This window comes from Kogia breviceps, chromosome 18, assembly GCF_026419965.1.
Source record: "Kogia breviceps isolate mKogBre1 chromosome 18, mKogBre1 haplotype 1, whole genome shotgun sequence".
Taxonomy (NCBI): Eukaryota; Metazoa; Chordata; class Mammalia; order Artiodactyla; family Physeteridae; genus Kogia; species Kogia breviceps.
Window position 1 is genome coordinate 208,567 of NC_081327.1, and position 22,882 is coordinate 231,448.

At 50.8% G+C, this 22,882-nt stretch overlaps 1 protein-coding gene and 1 long non-coding RNA gene across 2 annotated transcripts; one reads left to right on the plus strand and one right to left on the minus strand.

The window, feature by feature from the left end:
- Positions 1-263: 263 nt before the first annotated feature.
- LOC136793090 (uncharacterized) lies at positions 264-22,836 on the minus strand. The gene is made up of 3 exons (XR_010837881.1): positions 22,713-22,836; positions 4,115-5,878; positions 264-2,815 (listed from the first exon to the last, which is right to left on the minus strand). It is a non-coding gene; the product is annotated as an uncharacterized lncRNA (long non-coding RNA).
- Positions 5,115-11,041, plus strand: LOC131744797 (zinc finger protein 304-like). Its single transcript, XM_059044675.2, has 3 exons — positions 5,115-5,468; positions 7,490-7,616; positions 8,807-11,041. Exons 1-3 carry the CDS (start codon positions 5,439-5,441, stop codon positions 10,450-10,452), a joined length of 1,803 nt encoding a protein of 600 aa, XP_058900658.1. The 5' UTR covers positions 5,115-5,438; the 3' UTR covers positions 10,453-11,041.
- Positions 22,837-22,882: the final 46 nt, after the last annotated feature.

The window sequence follows — 22,882 nt, forward strand, 5'->3', positions numbered from 1 at the left end:
CAGTGAGATACAAAGTGATCGGGAAGAAATGGATTTATTTAGACGGATAACATAATCCATAGATAGAATGCGGTCTGTCTCAAAAGGCGAGAACAGCCTTGGGAGAAACACACCCCACAGAGTGTGGGCCATCTCAGAAGGTTAGAGGCCCCGAAACATGGGCTGGTTCGTTTTTATGGGCTGGGTAATGTCACAGACTAATGAGTGGGGGGGTTATTCCAAGTATGTCGGGGGGAGGGGTGGAGATTTCCAGGAATTGGGCCGCCACCCACTTTTTGACCTTTTATGGTTGGCCTCAGAACTGTCATGGCACTGGTGGGTGTGTCACTTAGCTAATGTATTATAGCGAGCATAAAATGAGTCTCAAGGTCCACTGGAAGTTGAATCTTCTTCTGCCATCTTGGACCTAGTTGGTTCTAAGCAGTTTATGTCACGTCCTCTGTGTGTCATTTTTTTTTTTTTTTTTTTTGCGGTACGCGGGCCTCTCACTGCTGTGGCCTCTCCCTTTGTGGAGCACAGGCTCCGGACGCGCAGGCTCAGCGGCCATGGCTCACGGGCCCAGCCACTCCGCGGCACGTGGGATCTTCCCGGACCGGGGCACGAACCCGTGTCCCCTGCATCGGCAGGCGGACTCTCAACCGCTGCGCCACCAGGTAAACCCTGTCATTCTTTTAAAGGTTGTGCCCTGCCCCCTTCCCTCCCGTTTCAGTGGGGCCAGCACGTGCAAAGGCTTGGAGGCAAGCCTGCAGGCGAGCATTCAGGAAACCTGAAGTTCTTTACTTCTGGTGGGACCAGAAAGCCTTAGGGGAGAAGGATTCCTGCTAGGCCTTTATCCTGGGGGGGGGGTGAGGGGTGGGATCTGGGGAGAAGTGTGACTAGAGAAGTGACCTGATCTGATTTGACAAGAATCCCTTTGGCTTCCGCGTGGAGAAGGGATGGGGGGCTGGGTGAAGGTGGAGGTGGGTGGGCCCATCTTGCGCCTCCACATCTGACACATTCCTTTTGCCCGCTCGTCCGGTCAGGCCCTTTAATTCAGCCTCCCCTTCCTGGTCAGCAGAATAATGCCCCCCACCAAAGATGTCCATGGAATTATTCCTGGGCGTGTCACAGACACACACTTGTGAAGAAGTCCCAACCCCCCAGGGCCACCATCAGGCCCGGAGGGGAGGAGGGGTGCCACCTGGGCAGAGTGTATCTGTACCAGTGGGGTCAGTATCACAGGCCAGGACCACCAGGCAGCCCGTGAAAGCCGGAAAGCCCACCCCAGTGGCACCTGTGCACCCATCTTCAAAGACACCTGGCTGCAGTTCCTGATGAAGCCGTGTACCTAGGGACCCGGGGAAGAGGCTCCTGGTTCAGCCAAAGGCTCCACTAACACCAGAAGCAGCTGAAGGTGCTTCTCCCCACCGGTGAGAAGCCCCAGGGGCTCTAATTGTGTGGTAGCCAGGAACTGACACGCTCTGACCAAGGGCCCCACAAAGTGTCTGCTGGCAGCTCAGGGGAAGCTGCTCTGCTTCATGGACAGGTTAGGTCTGCCCTGGGCACCTCTAATGTCCTGGGTGCAACTCCTCACCTTACCTCCGACTGCTCCAGACCGTGTGACAATAAACCCGGGTTGGTTACATCACCTCTGAGCTAGGGCTATGGCCCTGGAGGCAGAGAACAGACATGGGTCACTGCCAGCCTGCACAGGGGTCAGACTCTCGGAGGCGACATCAATGGCCACCTGCCTCTGCGGATGGGCTGGGAGGGCAGCAGGTGGCACTCTGTCCTCCTGTGGTCCAAGGGGTCTTGCTGCTTCAAGTCCTCCAGGGAAAGAACTGTGGCCAGGAATTCAGAGTTCCCTGCGCGCGCAGAGCTTACCTGAGGCGGAAGGAGATGATCTCCGGGGTACAGTGGTCTGAGAGAATAAGGAAGCAGGCCCCTCATCCCAGGCACGTCTCAGGGTGGCCACCAGCTGAAGATGAAGCTGTCTTTCTGTGCCTGGCCAGAAACACCAGATCCCTGTGGCCAGGCTCACCACTACAGACTGACAGGGGCAGGTCAGAGCTCTATGTAGATGGGGAATAATGGGGCATAGGTAACGGAGGATGGCGGAGGCCAGAGCCCAGTAGGCGAGGGCACCGTCTGTGAGACCTGCAGGGGCCAAACTCGTATCTACAATGGCCGAGGTCACTTTCCGAGCAGATAAAGTTGTCCTGTATTCTGCAGTCTTCTGAGCCATGTTCTTGAGAGCTGTCACCCCTCCAGCCAAAACCCAGGGAGGCTTCTGTTGCCCAGGCTGGGTTCCCAGTGACTTTAGCAAAGGTGACCTCCATGGCTGTCCAGTCTCAGGCCAGAGGCATGGCTGGCCCAACCTAGGGCAGAGAAGGGAAGCAGGAAATTTAAACACGGTGTTGGGATCTTCTGTTGTGTGTGTTTCCTGGAGGAGCTAGAGCTTCAGATTTCTTTGTGGAAACTTCTGCTTTGATAATTTTGGCACCTGTTTTATGTTATTGTTTTGGCCGTGCTGTACGGCATGCAGGATCTTACTTCCCTGACCAGGGATCAAACCCACGTGCCCTGCAGTGGAAGCGTAGAGTCTTAACCACTGGACCGCCAGGCAAGTCCCAGCACCTGTTTTAAAATATCTAATAGCCATGTGAGTTCAATGTGGTAGGCGGAATCATTGTCCTCCAAAGAAGCCCGCATCCTAATCCTCAGAACCTGTTAATATGTTCCCTGATGTGGCCCACTTCATGGATTAGGTTAAGGATCTTGAGATGGGAAGAATATCCAGGATTGTCTGGGGGAGTCCAGTATAATCACATGAACCCTTGAAAGCAGAGAAACATAACACAAATTATTAAAAATTTCTGGATGTCATAAGTCTGACACTTGTGTCAGCTACTCTAAAATCAAGGAATCGGGACTTCCCTGGTGGTCCAGTGGCTAAGACCCTGCACTCCCAATGCAGGGGGCCCGGGTTCGACCCCTGGTCAGGGAACTAAATCCCACATGCCACAACTAAAGATCCCTCATGCGGCAATGAAAATACCGTGTGCCGCAACTAAGACCCGGTGCAGCCAAATAAATAAATAAATAAGTATTTAAATATTTTGTTAAAAAATCAAGGCATCAGTCGGACTGTGTTGCTTCTGGGGACTCTGGGGAAGAATGGGTTCCTTGCCTGTTCCAGACTCCACAGTCTACCAGCATTCCTTGGTTTGTGGGTCTTTCTGTCTTCAAAGCCAGCAACGGCAACTTCTGTCTCACACTGCATCACCCTGACTCAATCTCTCTCCATCTCTACCGCCTCCCCTCCTTCTCCCACTTTTAAGGACAGTTGTGATTACTTTGTTTCATCTCACCCTCCCAACCTCAGATAATCCAGAATGATCTCCACATTTCAAGGTCAGCTGATTATCAACCGTAATTCCATCTATCATTTTAATTCCCCCTTGCCCTCTAACATAACATATTTACATGCTCCTGGAGATTCGGTCCTGGACATCTTGACGGGAGGGGGAGGCGTCAGTCTGCCTACCATGAGCATACTTAAAAACAAAAATTAAACACTGCCTACCTGGCTACTCGTTAAGTCAAGAATGAGTGCATTTTATATTCACATATTGAGGGATGGGGAAGTCATTCTGGCTTATACATGGTTTGACTTTTTTATGCTAACTAAAACAGCCTGTTTGTGGCCTATCAAACACACATGGTACATCTGCTGTAATCATTAAAGAAAAGGGTGCACTGCCCAGAAGGAAAGAATGTCCATGTTAAAAATAAAGTTTAGGGCTTCCCTGGTGGCGCAGTGGTTCAGAGTCCGCCTGCCGATGCAGCGGACGCGGGTTCGTGCCCCGGTCCGGGAAGATCCCACGTGCCGCGTAGCGGCTGGGCCCGTGAGCCATGGCCGCTGAGCCTGCGCGTCGGGAGCCCGTGCTCCGCAACGGGAGAGGCCACAACAGCGAGAGGCCCGCGTACCGCAAATAAATAAATAAATAAATAAATAAATAAATAAATAAAAATAAAGTTTAAATGCCTCCCTTCCTGGGATGCCAATGCTGGTATTCCTTCAGTGATAAGACTAGCTTCTTCTCAAGGCCATGCTGACTGTGTGCACGCTGACCTGTGTTTTTTTCTTTAAACCTTGAAGGAATGCATCCTTGACCTGTCTGAGGTTCTTTGTTCTGACAAGATATAAAAATGTGCCATGCTTCAGTGGAGCAGTTCCTCAGGGTTATCTGAGAGGCTGTCTTCGGGGCTATAGCCCTCAGTTGGGCTCAAATAAAACTGTCTTCTATCCCTAGTAGAGATTGTTTATTGATCACTTCCAGCGACAGTGTCAACAAGCGTTCTGTAGACAGGCATCTCTTACTTGCCCTCCCTGGAAGGGTATGTAAGAGCCTTGGGATGATGCTGCTGGTGACAATAAGGACAATAACAATACTAGCTCTCTCATATATGTAGCACCACGTGCCTGGCCCTGTGCTAAGCACTTTTCATGTCACCTCTCATGAGGAAAGTTGTGGTATTTTCCAAATGTTGTCACAGGACTTTGAATTAGAGCTGATTCTTTGAATTTAGAGCATCAGAATCTCAGAAGGCCTTGTCACGCTCATCCCTGTGGGGGGCAGGGACAAGAATTTGCATTTCTAGCCAGTTCCCCAGTGACGCTGATTCGCGGACCACAGTTTGGGGACCACTGAATTAGAGAGACATTTAAGGTTACTAAACAAAGTCTCCATGAGGGAGATAGTATTTTCACTTGACACCCTCAAAGGCAACAAGTGGTACCCCAGGGGCCTCGTCACGGCTGGTTTTCCGAGGCCCAGTACACGGGTCACTTGCTGGACAACTATCTCCGAGGGAGGAAACCTGGGAGCGGCCCCTTTAAGAGGAAGCAAAGACAGCTCTCCATTTCCCAGCGCCCCTCTGGAGGTAGCCCGGCGTTGCCATAGAGAATGGAGAATATGTGGGCGCCGCGCTGGGGGGTGGGGGACGGAGTGTGGGGTGGCGTGGAAATGCAGGACTGAAACTACATTGACCACGAGGCATCGGGGGCGGCGGGTTCTGGACCAATCACAGCCCAGAACAAGGGCTGTTTCCTGCTGCTCGGTAGGCGGGGGCGGAACTTCCGGCGTCGCCATTGTTGGCATTCCTTCTGCTCTTGACAGGTCGTTTCCCACTGCCCTTGGGGACCCGAGTGTTGGGTCGTGGCCGCTTTCCAGGCGCCTCCTCGGGACCCGGCCGAGGTGGACAGTGAGGAGGATGGGACCGGCCTCCGGGCTCCGTACGAGCTGCAGTGTCTTGTAACGGGGTGTCCTGCGTCCCCACGGTCCCTGGAGGCGGCGTTTACACCGTGGGGACCGAGGCCCCGCGTGCAACAGGCGGGGGGAGGCCCCCGGCCTGGGGCTGGGGGTGTACGGAGCGGCAGGGCCCGCCTGGGTCTGATGGCCGCGGCGCTGAGGGACCCGCTGCGGGTGAGTGGAGGGTCCCCGCAGCCCCAACTCACTCGGACCCCTACCCATATGGCCCAGGACCCCCGACAGAGAGGAGGGGGTGCTCCCGGACTCTGCCCCTCCATCTTCGCTACTGGGACCCTGGGGTCACTGAAAGCCCAAGGTGCCGAGTCCTGGCCAGGTTTTTTGAGGAAAGGTTCTCATTCTGGAATCCAGTGGGACAAGGCATGTAAAACAGTTTCAGGCACAGGGACCAGGTTGTGCACATGCTTGGCGGTGAAGCTCAGTTGGGAGTGTTCAGGGAACTGAAGGTCTCCCTAGTGCCTGGTGGACAAGAGCTTGGCCTGTCACCTGAGGGTGGTGGGAGCCACGGAAGGTTTGGAGCAGAAGAGGGAGGTGATCTGACCCAGGTGTTCACAGGCTTCCTCGGGCTGCGGAGCGGAAAACAGACAGGAGAGTGAGAGTGAGGGAAGAGAAAAGGAGGCACACAAGGATGCTACCTTAATATAGCAGTGGCTTGGCCAGAGCGGTGACTGGAGTTGGGAGAAGTGGTTGGAGCTTGGATCTGTCTTTTAAGTTAAGCCAGCCTGATTTTAGGTGGAGGGGGGGAGAGAGAGAGAGAGGACAAGGAGGTGGGGCTGTCCCCGTGGGCTTTTGGCCTCAGCGATTAGAAGGTGGAAGTGCTTTGGCTGAGATGGGGAAGTTGGTGGGTGGAGTGGTTTCAGGGAAGATCAGGAGGTGGATTTTGAGCATGTTGAGACTGCGATGTCCCAGAGACTTCTGAGTGCAGGTCTGAGTTATGCTGAGGGATTCCACTTGGAGACATCCAGCTGGCAATAACCAGCCTGTGAAGTGAGGTGGAACTCAGGTGCAGATTTAGGAGGGAGCGTCTTTAGGGCATGGTGATGGATGCCCCATGGTGGCAGCTGAGGACTGGGTGGCTCTTCGGGTACCTGGACAGGGGTGGATGGGTGTCACAAATTCAGGTGAAGGGAGGAGCAGCCACAGAGGAAGGGGTGTGTGGGAGAGGAGGGTCCAGAAGGGGCCCCCGGTTGCTGGGGTGGAGGCTGAGGCATATTGTAGGTGGAGGTAGATGACAGCAGGACCGGGGCTGGTGGCTGTTCACCTCTCTATGGCTCACCTGCCTTCCTTGGCCCCCTCTGTGGGGCCTGTTTCAGTTAGGATGGCAGGTTAGCTCAGTGGCAGACAGGCAACTGGGAGTGTCGCAGGCCTGGGGTGGGAGGTGGTGGGCCTGAACTTTGCGTATACATTAGGAGAGAAGAATACAGTGGCTGGGGAGGTGACAGCATGCAGAAAGTCAGAGGCCAGGACATGCCAGAGATCCATGTCTGGGCTTGGTGGCTGAGGGTCAAAGGTAGGAATAGGCCCAGTTGCAGAAACAATGAAGGAAATTCTGGGTGCCACCCCTGGCAGTTGGAATTCTTTGAAGTCTGGGTCAGGAAGGGGTACTGGTTGACCTCACCAAGTAGCCAGGCTCTGGACGCCATTTGCACAGTGGCATGTGGGGTGGCTGGGAGATGCCCATTGTGTGGGCCAGGGAATGGTGTGGGGTCTGGCTGGAGATGTGCACTACAAAGCCTGATGTGTGCCTGCAGAGGAGGTGAGTCAGTGGACTGGAATCTGGTACTGGGGACCCTTTGGGAGAAAGGGGGCCTCCGGTTTGGTGTTTCTGGGCGGCAGGATCTGGGGACCCAGGGGAATTACCTAGCAGGAGGAAGTGAGGCCCTACATGCCAGGCTGAGGGTTTAGATGGCATCTATCAAGCTACCTGCCTGCTCTTTGAAGGACAGTGACCGATGGGACATGAGGAGACAGCGGCACCCGTGACATTGCATTTGGGGGATGTGGGTGACCTGGAGTGTTTGGGGAGGATGTTTTAGGGGTCAGAGACTGCCCACCACAGAGGTGGTATGATGCAGGGTGAAAGAGCTAAGTCGGTATGGGCTCATCTGTGCACTGTTCTTTGTTCGTTTTTCTACCACCCTTTGGTCTAGCTGACTTAATTGTCCTCATCATGGCAGGGCTGGGGGACCTTTGAGGACATTGCCGTGTACTTCTCTCAGGAGGAGTGGGGGCTCCTTGACGAGGCTCAGAGGCACCTGTACTGTGATGTGATGCTGCAGAACTTGGCACTTGTGGCCTCACTGGGTAAGGCCCTCCCAGCCTCCTAGGCTCTGCCTTTCCTTTTCTCCCAGAAGCAGCTCTGTCTTCCCTCAGCTGAGCATGGGCGCTGCTTCCTCCCCTGGACCACCTGCCTCGTGTTTGCCTGCTCCTTTCTCTGAGGAGCCCCAACACTGATTCCGAAGCCTTCTGGGGAAGGGGTCAAGGTTCAGAGTCTCAATCTGGCTGCCTAAAGTTGTCCGGATCGGTGGCACCTCTGTGCCTGGCTGTGCTGTGGACTGCAGACACCGACGCGGTCACTGCTTGTGGAGACCACTGGGCTGTTCTTGGGAGCAGCTTCTCAGGAGCTGATTTTGTAACACTGGGTTTTCTTCCCAGTCGCAAACATGACACGAGCTCCCTTTAGTCTGTCACTGGATAGGTTGCCCTGAGCTAGGCCACCCTCTTATCTGCTCTTTCTGCCAGGACTTGCATCTTCCATGTCCTATGTGGTTGCCCAACCACAGGAACAGGGCAAAGGACCCTGGGTGCCCATGTTTGCAGCCACAGCAAGAGAAGCTGGGAGGGGGCCTGGCTCTGGTGAGTGGGAGCTGGGAGAAGAGGTGACATTGTGGTGGGCTCACATTATACTGGGTACTTCCCCTGTGTCCACTGGAGCTTGTTGCTGGAGCCAGTAGCCCCACCCTACCCCCACCTTCCTTCTTCATTGAGGACAGACCACCTACTTGCCATTTGTCTTTTGTACCTAGGCCCTGATGATGGACAGCCTCACTGCTCTGATCTCCATTTCTCCCCCATTCCCCACCTTTCCTCCTTTTGCAGGGCTGTCCCAAGTTAGCCTACAGTCCATGTGTCATGACATGTGTGTGTGTCTTCATGTAGACTCAGAGCACCAGGTGCCCTGGGTTTTCCTGAGCTCGTGCACATGGCTCTGTGTCCTCTTTTCCTGGCAGAGCTCTCTCCTCTCCTGATGAAAGCTGAGGAATGAGTTGGAATCTCTGCTTCTCTTCCCAGCCTGAACCTCACCCATGTTCTCACAGGTGATGGGGCCCTCGCTTTCTGTGGCCTTCCTGGGCCCAGTCCTGCACCACTGGCTCTACTTCACCCTGACTTGATCTACAGACTCATTCCTGAATGTGTCAGACACACATCTGTGAAGGGGTTGCCCTCTCCCAACAAAGCCTACATACATGTCACTGGCACTTCTCTGCTTTCAGATTATTGGTGTGGAGCGGAGGCTGAGGAAGTATCTTATAAGCAGAGTGTTTATGTAGCAGTGCTCCAGGCCAGGACCCCCAAGGCAGGTCCATCCATCCAGAAGGCCAACACCTGTGACGTGTGTGACCCAGTGTTAAAAGACATATTACACCTGGCTGAGCACCAGGGAATACAACCCAGGCAGAAACCGTACACGTGTGAGGCATGTGGGAGAGGTTTCTGGCTCAGTGCAAACTCTCACCAGCACCAGAAGGAGCACAGTGAAGAGAAACCCTTCACATGCAGGGAGTATGCTAAGGCTGTCCTGGACAGCCATGGCCTCTGGCCCCAGGCCACCCACGGAGAGGGGACATCACACAGAATCACCGAGTGTAAGGAGGCCTTCCCACCCAGCTCCATTTGGCAGCAACAGCAGGGAGGCCACGCCTCACAGAAGCCCTTCAAGTGCAGCGACTGTGGACAAGCCTTCCTGAAGGCCTTTGCACTCCTCAACCACCTGATCACTCACGCCAAAGAGAGACCCTTCAGGTGCCCAGCAGGTGGAAATGCCCCCAAGGAGAGCTCAACCCTGGTTCATCACCGAAAAACTCGCACTGGAGAAACATCCCATGTGTGTAAGGAATGTGGGAAGGTGTTCAGCCACCTGTTTAGCCTGAGGATGCATCAGAAAGTTCACACTGGAAAAGCGCATCTCAGTTGCAGTGAATGTGGGAAAGTCTTCACCCGCAAACACTCACTCACTCAGCACCAGAGAGTTCACACTGGAGAAAGGCCTTATGAGTGTGACCAGTGTGGGAAAGCCTTCACTCGTAGCTTCCACGTTGTTCGGCACCAGAAAGTTCACAACACAGAGAGGCCTTATGAGTGCAGACAGTGTCGGCGAGTCTTTAGCTGTATCTCCAACTTTGTCGAGCACCAGAAAATACATACTGGAGAAAGGCCTTATGAGTGCAGCAAATGCGGAAAAGCCTTTGTTAACACCTCCCATCTTGTCCGGCACCAGAAAGTTCACAATACAGAAAGGCCTTTTGAGTGCAGTGAATGTGGAAAAGCCTTCCAGCAAACCTCCAAACTTATTCTGCATCAAAGGAGTCATACTGGAGAAAGACCTTATAAGTGCAACCAATGTGGGAAGGCCTTCAGTTGCCCCTCCAACCTCGTTCCACACCAGCGAATTCACACTGGAGAAAAGCCTTACGAGTGCTCTGAATGTGGAAAAGCCTTCAGTCAAAGCTCTGCCCTCATTCAGCACCAGAAAGTTCACACCAGAGAAAGGCCTTATGAGTGCACTGAATGCGGGAAAGCCTTCAGCTACAGCTCTAACCTTGTTAAGCACCAGAAAGTTCACACCGGAAAACGGCCTTATGAGTGCAGCCAGTGTGGGAAGGCCTTCAGCGAAAGCTCCATTCTCAGTCAGCACCAGAGAGTTCACACTGGAGAAAAGCCTTATGCGTGTAACAAATGTGGAAAAGCTTTCCGCTACAGCTCAAACCTCTCTAAGCACCAGAAGGGTCACACTAGAAAAGAGCCGTCTGAGTGCAGTGGACATAGGATCGCCTTCAGCCAGAGCTCCAGCCTCTCTCAGCTCAGAAAGGTCACACAAAAGAAAGGCCTTAGGAATGTGGCAAGAGTGGATAAGCACTAGTGGGGACCTTCTCCTTGTTCCATAAAAGGATTCACTCCTGAGAAACTCCTATGAAAGGAACCTTTGTGAGGAAGCCATCAGCCAAAATTTGAAACTTGTGCATCCCACACCCCTACTGGGAGATTGGCTGTAGTGCCAGTGGGAAGTGGGAAGCTTGCAGGAGCTGTGCTGCACTTTCTAACCTGTCCAGGTGCTTTGCCAGATTATGTCACTGCCAGATGCCCTCTCACTTCTACCAGCTGGCAGGTCCCCACACCATGTGCCTGTCATCTCAACATACTCAGGGAATGCAGGCTTGTGTTCTCATTCCCTGGAGGGAGCCATAAACGTTGGGAGCCCATTGGGGTGGCCTCATTTTTCACCTCTCCCCTGTCCCCAGTGGCTCAGATGTTGCCCTGACATAGTTCTCTCCAGGAGGATCTGAACTGGAGTCTGACGATGTCCAGTGGAAGCTTCCTTCTTCATGGGCATTGTTGAGTCTACAGATGATGCCTGCAATGAACTGGTCCAGCCTCCAAATCACCCAGCCTTGGAACTGCCTGCCTGCACAGTGTGATAATAAAGACCTTATTGCTGAAGCCATCTTTAATCCTGAGACTCCGTCCACTGTGTATGGGGAGAGATGGAGGACAGAATTGGGCCCTAATGGTGCCGAGAGGGAAGGGCTTTTGTGGGGGCCCAGACTTAGATAGTAGGATGGCAAGGAATAGTGTGCAGTCTAGTTTAACCTAATTTGCCTTGCAGCCCAAGGCCTCCTGGGACAGACTGAAGGTCTTTGGGCCAAATCTTATATCCTGGGTGCCAGGACTACTTGTTGGGCCCAGAGCTTTGGCGTTTGAGTACTGTTGTGGGAATCTCCAGTAATTCCTGCACAGCATTCCTGGGAATGTCCCACATCCCTCAAAAGTGTTGAGGGGTGGATGTCTCCTGGGACCTGTCCATGGGTCCAGTAAGGCCCCTGATGTCCAGAATCTGTAGGTAGCTATCTCTGGATTTAAGATCTACAGGGGCCAGGTAGAAGCACAAGTGGGTGTGGACACACTGGGTTTGAGCTCAGGAAGACTGACAGAGGAGATCTGGCCGTTGCTGTGCCTGGGCCACACACATCATACCCACTCACAAGAGCTGACTGTGTTCAACGTCAAGTGGGCAGCTTGAAATAGCCATGGTGGAACTTATACCACAGAAATTAGCAAACAGTAGCTCTCGGGGGAAAAAATAACAACACACTTGAGAAAACCTGATTTGTAGTGTTTGCCTAACTTGCTGACAGTGACCTTGGCCATAGGAGAGACTCAGCTGTACAGGGGAGTCCGGCATGCTCTTGCCTTGTCCTCCAGAACAAGTGTGATGCCACTTGAGGGGTGTAACCAGGGGTGAGGTGCTCATTGCCAGACAATAATCTTGAGGTGGTTTGGATTCCTACAGCCTCCCAGAGCTGCTCACTTCAAGGCCAACACTGCAAAGGCAGGAACCCTGGGACTGAGAGAAGGGAGGTCCTGCAGTCCAGGGTTTTAGTGGCCCAGTCAGTATTCCAGGCGAGTGTGGTGGCCATTGGCCTTATTGTCTCCTGTTTTCTGCTGCCACTGAGGCACAGCTGTCCCCAGGTATAGGGTTCAGAGACGGTGGAATCAACATATGGTTGCCCCATTTTCTGGTTTTCCAAGAGGAGTGAGAGATCCATGTTTTTATGTGGAAACTTTTGATTTTATAAAGGTTGAAAACTATTTCCCCCAAACTTCAGTTTATATGTATAAGTGCAAACTATATATATGGGTTCCATGTGTTCCTGGACCAACACTTGTGACTCTTAGAAAATAAACAAACCAGGCTTCAGGGAGCCCAAGGGTCCCTGGGGGTCCCCAGGCACGAAGGCTTTTGAACCAGTGTTTACTGCACAGCATGTAGCAGGGACAGTGGCACTGCTGCTACTCCACTCAGGATGATTCTCTGCCCCCCGCCCCAATCCTCTGCCAGTTCCCTGAAACTGACCATATGAGGGATGGCATTCCTGGCAGGCCTGTGCTCAGGTGAGCACGTGGCAGATGTGCCTGAGCTCTCCCCAGCATCCCAAGGTGTCAGGGAATCCCCTGAACTCAGACCATCCCTTCTGGGTGTAATGATTGTCTTCCACCAACTTGGGAGGCTTGGGATCAGAGTTATATTCAGTTGAACCTTGGGGCCTCAGGCTTCCTAGCAAAGGGTGGACACATCATCAATGGCTCAAGTCCTTGAACCCATGTCATCAGCTGTGGTTAGACAGGCCTCATAACACTGCCCCCAGTGCATGGGTGAAGCCCTTCACCTACCTTCTATTCTCCCCACCAGGGCTCTGTCACACCAGCTAACTTACTGGAATCTTAATATTTCCCTGGTGATGCCAGAACATACTGAACAAAGGTGTGTTGGTTCTGATCATTTGATTCCCCAGAGTACCAATTCATCCCTAGCATCACAAGATATTCAGGGACCCTTGGCCTGCTCAGGCCCACTCTCCTGGGTGTATCAGTTGCCTCCCACCAACATGGAATAGTGGCTTGGGATCAGAATTAAAATCCAGCTGAGACATGTGGGACTCAGGCCTCCAAGCAAGGTAGGGCAGACACCTGTCATCAGAGCTGAATCCTTTGTACCCCAAATGGTCTGCGATGTGTAGATCCTGTAAAATGAAGACTTTTGGTGAAGAGTCCTTAATTTGGTGAAGTGTCCTTGACCTGAACCTGCCTTGTGGTCTCCCCAACAGGGCTCTGTGTAGGGCAGCCGGCCTGCACCTGTGTGTGGGGGGGGGGGCGGTGTTTGTGTGTGCATGCACGTGCATCTGTGGGTACATGATCATGTGCATGTGCCAGAACATCCAAAATAAAGCCCTTATGGTTCTGAGCATCTATGAACTGGGGCTACTGACATCTGTCTTGACTCCTACAGGAAGGTTGACCTGTGAATGAGCCAAGGAGGAAGGCAGCGTTAGTTGAGCCCCAGATCCACTTAGTACCTGAAGCCAGATGCCAAGTGGACTTTTGGGTTCCATGTACCAAAACTGACCAAAGCAATTCACAGAGGAAAAGGTAATTTTTTCAACCAACCAAATCAACAATTGGAGAGCCATATATTACAACAACAAACTTCCACCCATACCTCAAGTCATGTGCAAAAGTTTACTCAAACTTGATCATAGACATACCTATAAAACTTATAACCATAAAAGTTCTAGAAGGAAGCATAGTGACCTTGGATTTGCTGAATTTCTTAAACATATCATAAAAAGCCTAACAAGAAAAATGCAAATCAATTGGACTTCATCAAAATTTTAAACTTTTGTATTTCAACAGTCACTCTCAAAAAAATGTAAGCCACAGACTGGGAAAACTATCTGTAAAACAAACACTAACAAAGGACTTGAATCTAGACTATATAAAGAACTGTTACAACTTTTTTTTTTTTTGGCCACACCACAGCCCTTGTGAGATCTCAGTTCCCCAACGAGGACTGAACCCAGGCCACGGCAGTGAAAGCACCAAACCCTAACCACTAGACGGCCAGGGAACTCCCACAGCGTAATTTTTAAAAATGGGCAAAAGTGACTTGAACACTCACTTAACTAAAGAAGATATCTGGGTGGCAAAAAAGCACATGGCTTCCATGTAAAACGTGTTATTTATTTAAAGCTCACAGCACCCCCACAGGTGTTCTAGAGATACTGAGCTGGTAAAGGACACAAAATCTGGAGCTACACATCACAGCTGATAATTAGCTATGTGCCACTGGACATATTACAAAGTCTCAGTTTCCCCTATATGTAATAGATTATTTAATTTATTTATTTATTGGTTGTGTTGTGTCTTTGTTGCTGTGCGTGGGCTTCTCTAGTTATGGCGAGCGGGGGCTACTCTTCGTTGTGGTGCTCAGGCTTCTCACTGTAGTGGCTTCTTTTGTTGCGGAACATGGGCTCTAGGTGCGCGGGTTTCAGTAGTTGCAGCACACGGGCTCAGTAGTTGTGGCTCGTGGGCTCTAGAGCGCAGGCTCAGTAGTTGTGGTGCACGGGCTTAGTTTCTCTGCAGCATGTGGGATCTTCCCAGACCAGGGCTCAAACCATGTCCCCTGCATTGGCAGGAGGATTCCTAACCACTGTGCCACCAGGGAAGCCCTACAATAGATGATTGATAATGACTCCCCTATATTTATTATTTTTATTTATTTATTTTTATTTTTGGCTGCGTTGGGTCTTTGTTGCTGCACGTGGGCTTTCTCTAGTTGCTGCGAGCGGAGGCTACTCTTCGTTGCAGTGTGTGGGCTTCTCATTGCAGTGGCTTCTCTCGTTGTGAAGCATGGGCTCTAGGTGTGTGGGCTTCAGTAGCTGTGGCACATGGGCTCAGTAGTTGTGGCTCACAGGCTCTAGAGTGCAGGCTCAGTAGCTGTGGTGCATGGCCTTAGTTGCTCCACGGCATGTGGGATCTTCCTGGACCAGGGCTTGAACCCATGTCCCCTGCACTGGCAGGTGGATTCTTAACCACTGCGCCACCAGGGAAGTCCCGATTCCCCTATATTGAATTGATGGCTTTGGCAGAGGTACAGGTCTGCAGATCCTCAGAAAGTCTGCACACCCTCACCCCACATGGACTCAGTCATCAAAGCAGACTCATGACTGTTCCACAGAAAGGGCAGAGTCACTCCAGGCTGCCAGTCTCCCCCACTCCCTATTTCCTCATACCCAGTGTTCCTTTACCACTTAATAGACCCACCTGGCTCTTACAGGAATACAAGGTGACCCTGCCTTTCAGGGTCTGGTGTCTGGAGGACATGACTTCTAGCCCAGGAGAAGAGCTTCCTGTCATTGTGGCTGGGAGTGTGATGTGAAATATCCTCTAAAACAAGAAAGCAGCAGCCTTGCCTCCTGGACCACTGGTATGTTTTCAGGGACCCCTCTCCCTTCCCTGGGTGAGCTCTTAGCAGCCAAATCAAAAGATTTGGAACATAGAATCTTTCAGCCTTTTCCAGGAGAGCAGATATGCAAAGTAGGATACTCACTGGAAAGGAAGAAGTAAAAGTGTCTTAATTTGCAAATGACATGATCCTGTATGTAAAAAAATCCCCAGGAATCCATTTTAAAAAGAAAACCTCTATAGTAAATAAGTTTAGCAAGGGGCAGGATAAAACCCAGAATATATTAGCAACAATCTGAGAATGAAATTCATGAAACAACTCCATTCACAGTACCTTAAAAAAGATTAAAATGGGGGGGGCTTCCCTGGTGGCGCAGTGGTTGAGAGTCCGTCTGCCAATGCAGGGGACATGGGTTCGCGCCCTGGTCCGGGAAGATCCCACATGCTGTGAAGTGGCTGGGCCCGTGAGCCATGGCCGCTGAGCCTGTGTCTGGAGCCTGTGCTCCGCAATGGGAGAGGCCACAACAGTGAGAGGCCTGTGTACCGCATAAAAGAAAAAAAAAGATTAAAATGGTAATAAATTTAACAAAAGAAGTGCAATACTTGTACTCTGAAAACTATAAAACAGTGCTAAGAGAAACTGCTGAGAGACATTCCACGTTCATGGATTAGAAGACTCAATGTGTGGAACTTTGCTGGTGGCACAGTGGTTAAGAATCCGCCTGCCAATGCAGGAGACACGGGTTTGAGCCCTGGTCCAGGAAGATCTCACATGCCGCGGAGCAACTAAGCCCATGAGCCACAACTACTCAGCCCACATACCACAAGTACTGAAGCCCATGATCCGCAACAAGAGAAGCCACTGCAATGAGAAGCCTGTGCACCACAACAAAGAATAGCCCCCACTCACCGCAACTAGAGAAAAAAAAGCCCGCATGGAGCAACTAAGACCCAACGCAGCCAAAAACCAAAACAAAACAAAACAAAAGACTCAATGTGTTAAAATGACAATACTCCCAAACTGATGCGTAAATTCCATGCAATCCTTATCAAAACCACAGCTGATATTTTTGGTAGAAACTAACATGCTGATCCTAAACTCATTGATACGCAAAAGACTTACAACAGCCAAAACAATTTTGACAAGGATCAAAGTTGGATTTACCTTACCTAATTTCAAAAGTTTCTATAAAGCTGGGAATTCCCTGGTGGTCCAGTGGTTAGGACTCCCCACTTCCACTGCAGGGGGCACAGGTTCGATCCCTGGTCAGGGAACTAAGATCCCCCAAGCCGAAGCAAGGCCAATTAAAAAAAAAAAGTTTCTATAAAGCTAAGGTAATCAAGACAATGTGGTACTGGCACAAGGCCAAACATACAGATCAACAGAATAGATTTGAGAGTACCAAAATGCCCTTAAACTGATTTCCAACAAAGGTACAATGTGGAAAGATGCCTTTTCAGCAAGTGCTTCCGGGAAAATTAGATATTCACATGCAAAAAGATGAATTTAGATTCTTATCTCATACCATATGTAAATATTACCATGAAAAAGACCACAAATATAAGAGCTAAAACTATAAAATTTATAGAAGAAAACAGAAAATTTTTGACTTTTGGTTAGGCAAAGAATATTTTAGGTATGACATTATGACAATACATAAAAGGAAAAACTAATAAATTATACTTCAAATGTAAAATTGTGCTCTTCAAAAGACACCATTAAGAAAAATAAAGGGGTTTCCCTAGTGGTGCAGTGGTTGAGAGTCCGCCTGCCGATGCAGGGGACACGGGTTCGTGCCCCGGTCCGGGAAGATCCCACATGCTGCGGAGCAAGTAAGCCCGTGAGCCATGGCCGCTGAGCCTGCGCGTCCGGAGCCTGTGCTCCGCAAACGGAGAGACCACAACAGTGAGAGGCCCGCCTAATGCAAAAAAAAAAAAAGAAAAAAAGAAAAAAAAGAAAACTAAGGGACTTCCCTGGTGGCTCAGTGGTTAAGACTCCACACTCCCAGGGGGAGCAGGGGGCTCGAGTTCAATCCCTGGTCAGGGAACTAGATCCCACACGCATGCCGCAACTATGAGTTCGCATGCCGCAACTAAGGAGCCCACGTGCCGTAACTGAGGAGCTGGTGAGCCGCGACTAAGGAGCCCACCTTCCGCAACTAAGACCTGGTGCAACCAAATGAATAAATAAATAAAAATAAAATAAAAAAATTAAAAGATGAGCCGCAGACTGAGAGAAAATACTTGTGTGTGTGTGTGTATATATATATATATATATATATATATATATATATATATATATATACGGATTCTGAATATAAAATCTATGAAGACCTTTACGATTCAATGATAAGAAAACAACCCAATTATCATCACAGAAGATAAAGAGATGGTTAATAAGTACATGAAAAGATGCCCAACATCATTACTCACAAAAAAAAATGTAGATTAAAACACCAGTAAGATGACTGCTTAATGGATAGAGAGTTTCAGTTTAGGATAATGAAAAATTTCTGGAGATGTGTAGGAGTGACAGTTGCACAACTGTGTGAATTTATTTAATGCCATTGTACTGTAAAGTTAATGGCACAGTCACTTTGGAAAATGGCTTTGGAGTTTCTAAAGAGTTAAACATAAAAGTATCATATGACTCAGCAATTCCACTCCTAGGCATGTACCCAACAGAAATGAAAACTTATGTCCACACAAAGATTTGTAAGCAAATATTCCTAGAAGCATTATTTATAATAGCCAAGAACTGAAAAAAATTCAGAAGTCCATCAACTGGTGACGGACACAATCTGGTATATCTGCACAAGAGAATACCATTCAGCAATAAAATGTAATAAAATACTGATACACGATATAACATGAATGAACCTCAAAAACATTATGCTGAGTGATACAAGCCAGACACAAAAGGTGACATACTGTATGATTCCATGAACCTGAAATATCCAGAAAAGGTAACTATATGGAGACATAAAGTAGATTTAGTGATTGCCAGGCGTTGGGAGGTGGGGTGGGAGGGAGTTTTGACTATAAAAGTACCCAAAGGAGCTTTTTGGGGCAATGGGAATGGGGTAAGATAATGGCTGCAGAACTCTTTACATTAATTAAAAATCATTAAATTGCATACTTGTACTGGGTGTATTGTTGGAGGGAGGTATTCCCTGGAACAGAGACCATCAACGTGCTTCTTCCGGACCAAACACTGTCTTCCCCAGGAGAACTCCAGGTCAGAAGCTTCAGAACAGAGGCTTCCATCCTTTCATTTCACAGGGACATGGGGACGAAATGCAAATTGAGTCACAGCTGGACACAGATGCTCCATGCCTTGCTGCTGTGCCTTTTTTCAGGTGTTATGGGGCCCCAATGGCTAATTTGGGAGCACCTCTCAATTCAATGTTCTCAATTCACTCCATCCACTAAATAGGACCGCGATATCAAAAGTAAATTGGTGACGTAGTCACTGTCAAACAGTACAAGGGCTGAATGACAGGAATGCACAAAACCATCAGGTTGTGAGTACTTGAAGCAGCTCCATGAAGGCATCACTGATATCAAATGCAGACTTCACAATGTCCATGAATAATGGGCACCTTACCCAGAAGGCCCCCAGAAACCATCCCATCAGGCCCCTTGCTCAGAGCAGGAGTGAAGTCCATGCCCAACTCAGTCATGGGAGAGCAGCACGATGTCATGCCAGGGTGCGGGGCCATCATCCTCCTGGGCACTGCGAGCAGGGAACAGGGGCTGCTGTGTGCTGAGCGATTGTGAGGTGACCATCAAACACAGAAGCGCTTCTTCCCTAAGAGCCAGTGGTGCGACAGCTCTCCCCAAGTCCCCCAACGAGTCACAAAGCACAACACCGCCCCTTCAGGCTTCCCCATGTGCAGGGCAGTCCTGGAGTGTCTCCTCTGGTGGCCGTCCTTCTATACAAGGTCCAGCTTCTGCCTGAAGGCTACTCATGTAGGCTCTTTCTTGAGTGTTAATTCTCTTATATTGATAAGGTTAAAAAAAGAGGCTGATTATTTTAAATAAAACGTTAAAAAAGGGGGGTGGGGGTGGAAAGCTGAAGACTTTACTGTACTCCCTGCCCTCAGAAGGCTCTCCAGAGTGAGGTTTCTGGCATTGGGAAGGAGGAAGTGTGGCTGACACCTCTCCCAGCTCAGCTGTACACACAGGGTCCTTCTCCAGTGTGAAGCGTTCTAAGCGGAACAGGCAGGAGCTGCAGCTTTTTGCCCTTCTACTTACCTCACTCACAATGTGGCAACTTGCTGCTGCAAGACAGGATTAACTCTGAGAGGAGGCTTTCCAACACTAGCTGTTCTCATTATGCCTTTCTCCGATGCGGACTGCATGAAACAGGTTTCATATTTTCCTGAAAGTTCTCATGTAGTTACTGCATTTGCACAACTGTTGCCTGGTGTGAATTTTCTGGTGCTAACAAGAGTGGAGCTCTGAATGGAGATGCCTGTTCTCCACACTTGTGAGTCCTTTATCAGTGTGAATGCTTTGGTACAGGGGGAAGTGCAAAATTTTGCTCAAACTTTTGGGCCACACTTCCTGCCCTCATAAGGGCTTTCTATGGGGAAAATATTTTGGTGCTCAATGGAAATAGAGGTCTGGAGGCTTTCTCATGTAACATTCAAAGGTGTGAAAGGCCTTCAAAATGAACTTGGGATTTTTTTTTTCCCATTCTTAAGTTTTTTTTGGTGGTAGAAAAGGGAACACCTCTCCTTGAACACCTCTCCATTTGCTGTGCATTGAGCAGTGTCTCTTTCAGTGTCAGTTCTCTGTGGATTGTGCAGAATGTGGAGCTGGCAGGGCCTCAGTGTCTGGTGACAGACAGGTGCTGTGCAGTGAGGGGAGTCCAGGCCTGGGACCCCTGACACTGCGCCCACCTTCCTCAGAGGGAACAGTCAGGCTCACGGAAGAACAGGTTTTCAAGAACTATTTAAGGATATGTGAAGGGGAGGCCAATGATGGAGGACCTGGCCATAAGAGGGGAGAAAGAGAGAGGCAGAGAGGCAAAGGACCAAGAGGGGCTGGCCAGGGGACAGGAAGTCAGGGGAAATTAGGATGGGGTGTCAGAAAGATAGAAAAGAGGCATGGGTACTCACATTGATGCCAGGGCGACAGAAGACACAGGTCAGGTACCAGGTAAGAGATCAGCGCACTGCCACAGGCCCTTCCAAACCTGTCTTACACTCACCAGGACTGGTCTTCCATGGGTCTCTCTGGTCATGAACTGATTCTAGACACCTCGTCCACCAGCCAGGTCCCCTCGATGTTCAAGTTGGGTGACCGCACTGGGGTGGGTGGAGACGGTAATTCTTAGGGGGGATCACGGCGTTTGTGAGAGGTCTGCCAGCCCCAGATCAGGGTTGATTCACCCCATGACAGACCCAGGTGGATGAGGACTAGTTATGCATCTGGGAGAACTGAACCTCACAAAATGAACACCTCGGCAAGGCCTCACTCGAAAAGCTCAGTGGCTCCTGAATCAATGACCATGTTAGTGCCCATAAAGCCAGTAAAGGTGCTGACAAGGGGCAGCTGGCAGGAAATTTCCACTGGAGGAGGTGTGATAGGGGGACCGAAAAGTCACAGACCCTGACTGGTTCATCAGACCAGAAAATAACCAAGCTGGATGTGATCGGCTACTCAGGTTGTGATATTTTTGACCTTGGACCACAGTTGTCAAGGTCCCAAGGCAAAAGGTGTTGGGGGTTGTTTATACCGTAGTCTGGGAGGATAGGTAGCAGAACATTGGACAGCACTAGGGCCAGCAGCACCTCTCACGGGGAACCTGGCAGCCTGACCTGGTGAAGACAGCACCATATCACATCAGAAGCCCCACTGGGCCTCACTAAGGAGACCCACTTCTTCCGAAAAAAAAAGGCACACGACCCTGTCCTCAAAGGTCACTGGATCCTGCAACAGCAGGCAAGGGGCACATGAATGTGCTGTAAGCATCGGGCACTGGACCTGACACGCCAGTCTCTGTCCTGCCACACACTTCCCCTTATGTCTCCCAAACCCTGTCCCCTGACACACCTGCCCGCCCTTTCGTACCCGAGAGCATGGGCCGTTCTCCTGGGTATGCACTCTCCCCAGGTCCATTGGTGTTTGGACAATGCTTCTTTTTCTGCACCCACCTCATCTACTCAGCTATTGGTCCTTCCTCTGGACACCCCACACTCACCTCAACGCCTATCTGTAACAACCTAAGTTTCCTTCCAAAATCCCATTCTCAGCATCTTCCCTGGTCCAGGCCACCAGTGCACTGCAGTCTGGATATCAGGAGGCCAAATCAAAATCCCCTATCTGTTCACGGGCACATGTGTCACCTCCACCTAGAGGCCTCCAGACAACTCAGTCTCTACCCGTACAAAATACAACTGCTAATCTTCCCCCAAACGTACCCCTCCTGCCAACCTCCGATCTCCATCTCATTCTTTATCTGAACACTTAGGGTGGTCCTTTACCCTCCACTACGTTCACTCTCCACGTGTAACTGGACGTCCCATCGACTCCACTTTGAAAGACGCATCCAGAATCTGAGTATCTCTCCCACCTCTCCTGCTTCTGAGCAGGCCACCGACATATACCTGCAGCAGCCAACCTCATGAAGCTGCCTGCTTTCAGCCCCACCACAAACCCTCTCCCACAAGGCTGCTCAGTGTGTTTACGCGGGATCCACTGGGATAGTTTCAAATTCCTAACTCAGATTATGGCCATCCATCTTCTAATGAAAATTTTCTGTGGCTCCCAGCATCCTCAGCCCGTCAACAGAGATAGGACTCCTATCCTCACGCTCTCGGTTACCCGCAATGGAGACTGGAAAACTTTCCTGAATGCTCTCAGGTCAGTCTCACCTCCGAGCCTTCGCACAGGCACATTCCTCCGCCTGCACGCTCCACGTTTTATCACACTGGATTCTGAAAGGGAGACCCCCGACCTGTGAACGTTCCACTGTCCTGAACACCCAGGCCTGAGGCTGAGTCAGGGACTTGGGGCACTGGGGTTCGGAGTACAGCCAGGTGGACATCAGGAGACTCTACCTCATCCGTGCCTAGTCGATCGGCTCGCTTATCACGCCCGCAGTCCAGCAACAAAATGAGTCAAGACCTCGGAATGGCTGGCTTTTGAGTCTGGGTCTTCTTCCCCGTAAAGCGGACACAACGCACAGGGCGACGACTACGGGGCGGCCACGGACACAGACGGGCCTTGACGGAGGTATCCGCAGGGAACCCCGGCGCCAGGCGGTTTCCCGACAGCCGAGGACACACGAGCTCGGGGAGGCGGGACATTCGCTGCGGTCATGGGGTGTACAAGGCACAGCGCCTGGACCTCCCAAGCTCTCGTACTTACCCTACTCCCGTTTCCGCGGGCGCAGGGAGCCTCCTGGACGCTGTCCACAGCCCAGCAACTACATGCCTTCACGATGTGCCGACATAGAGGCGGGACAAGGAAGCAATGGTTCGATCCCAGAAGTCCCGCCCCCGCCGGCACGGCCGTTCGGGAAACGTCCCTCCCCTAGG

Bases quoted from the DNA above. Each gene is read 5' to 3' on its own strand.
- LOC131744797 (XM_059044675.2), top strand. From the start codon at position 5,439: ATGGCCGCGGCGCTGAGGGACCCGCTGCGG. The intron at 5,469-7,489 runs GTGAGTGGAGGG...TCATCATGGCAG, and splicing joins CGCTGAGGGACCCGCTGCGG to GGCTGGGGGACCTTTGAGGA. The intron at 7,617-8,806 runs GTAAGGCCCTCC...CTCTGCTTTCAG, and splicing joins GGCACTTGTGGCCTCACTGG to ATTATTGGTGTGGAGCGGAG.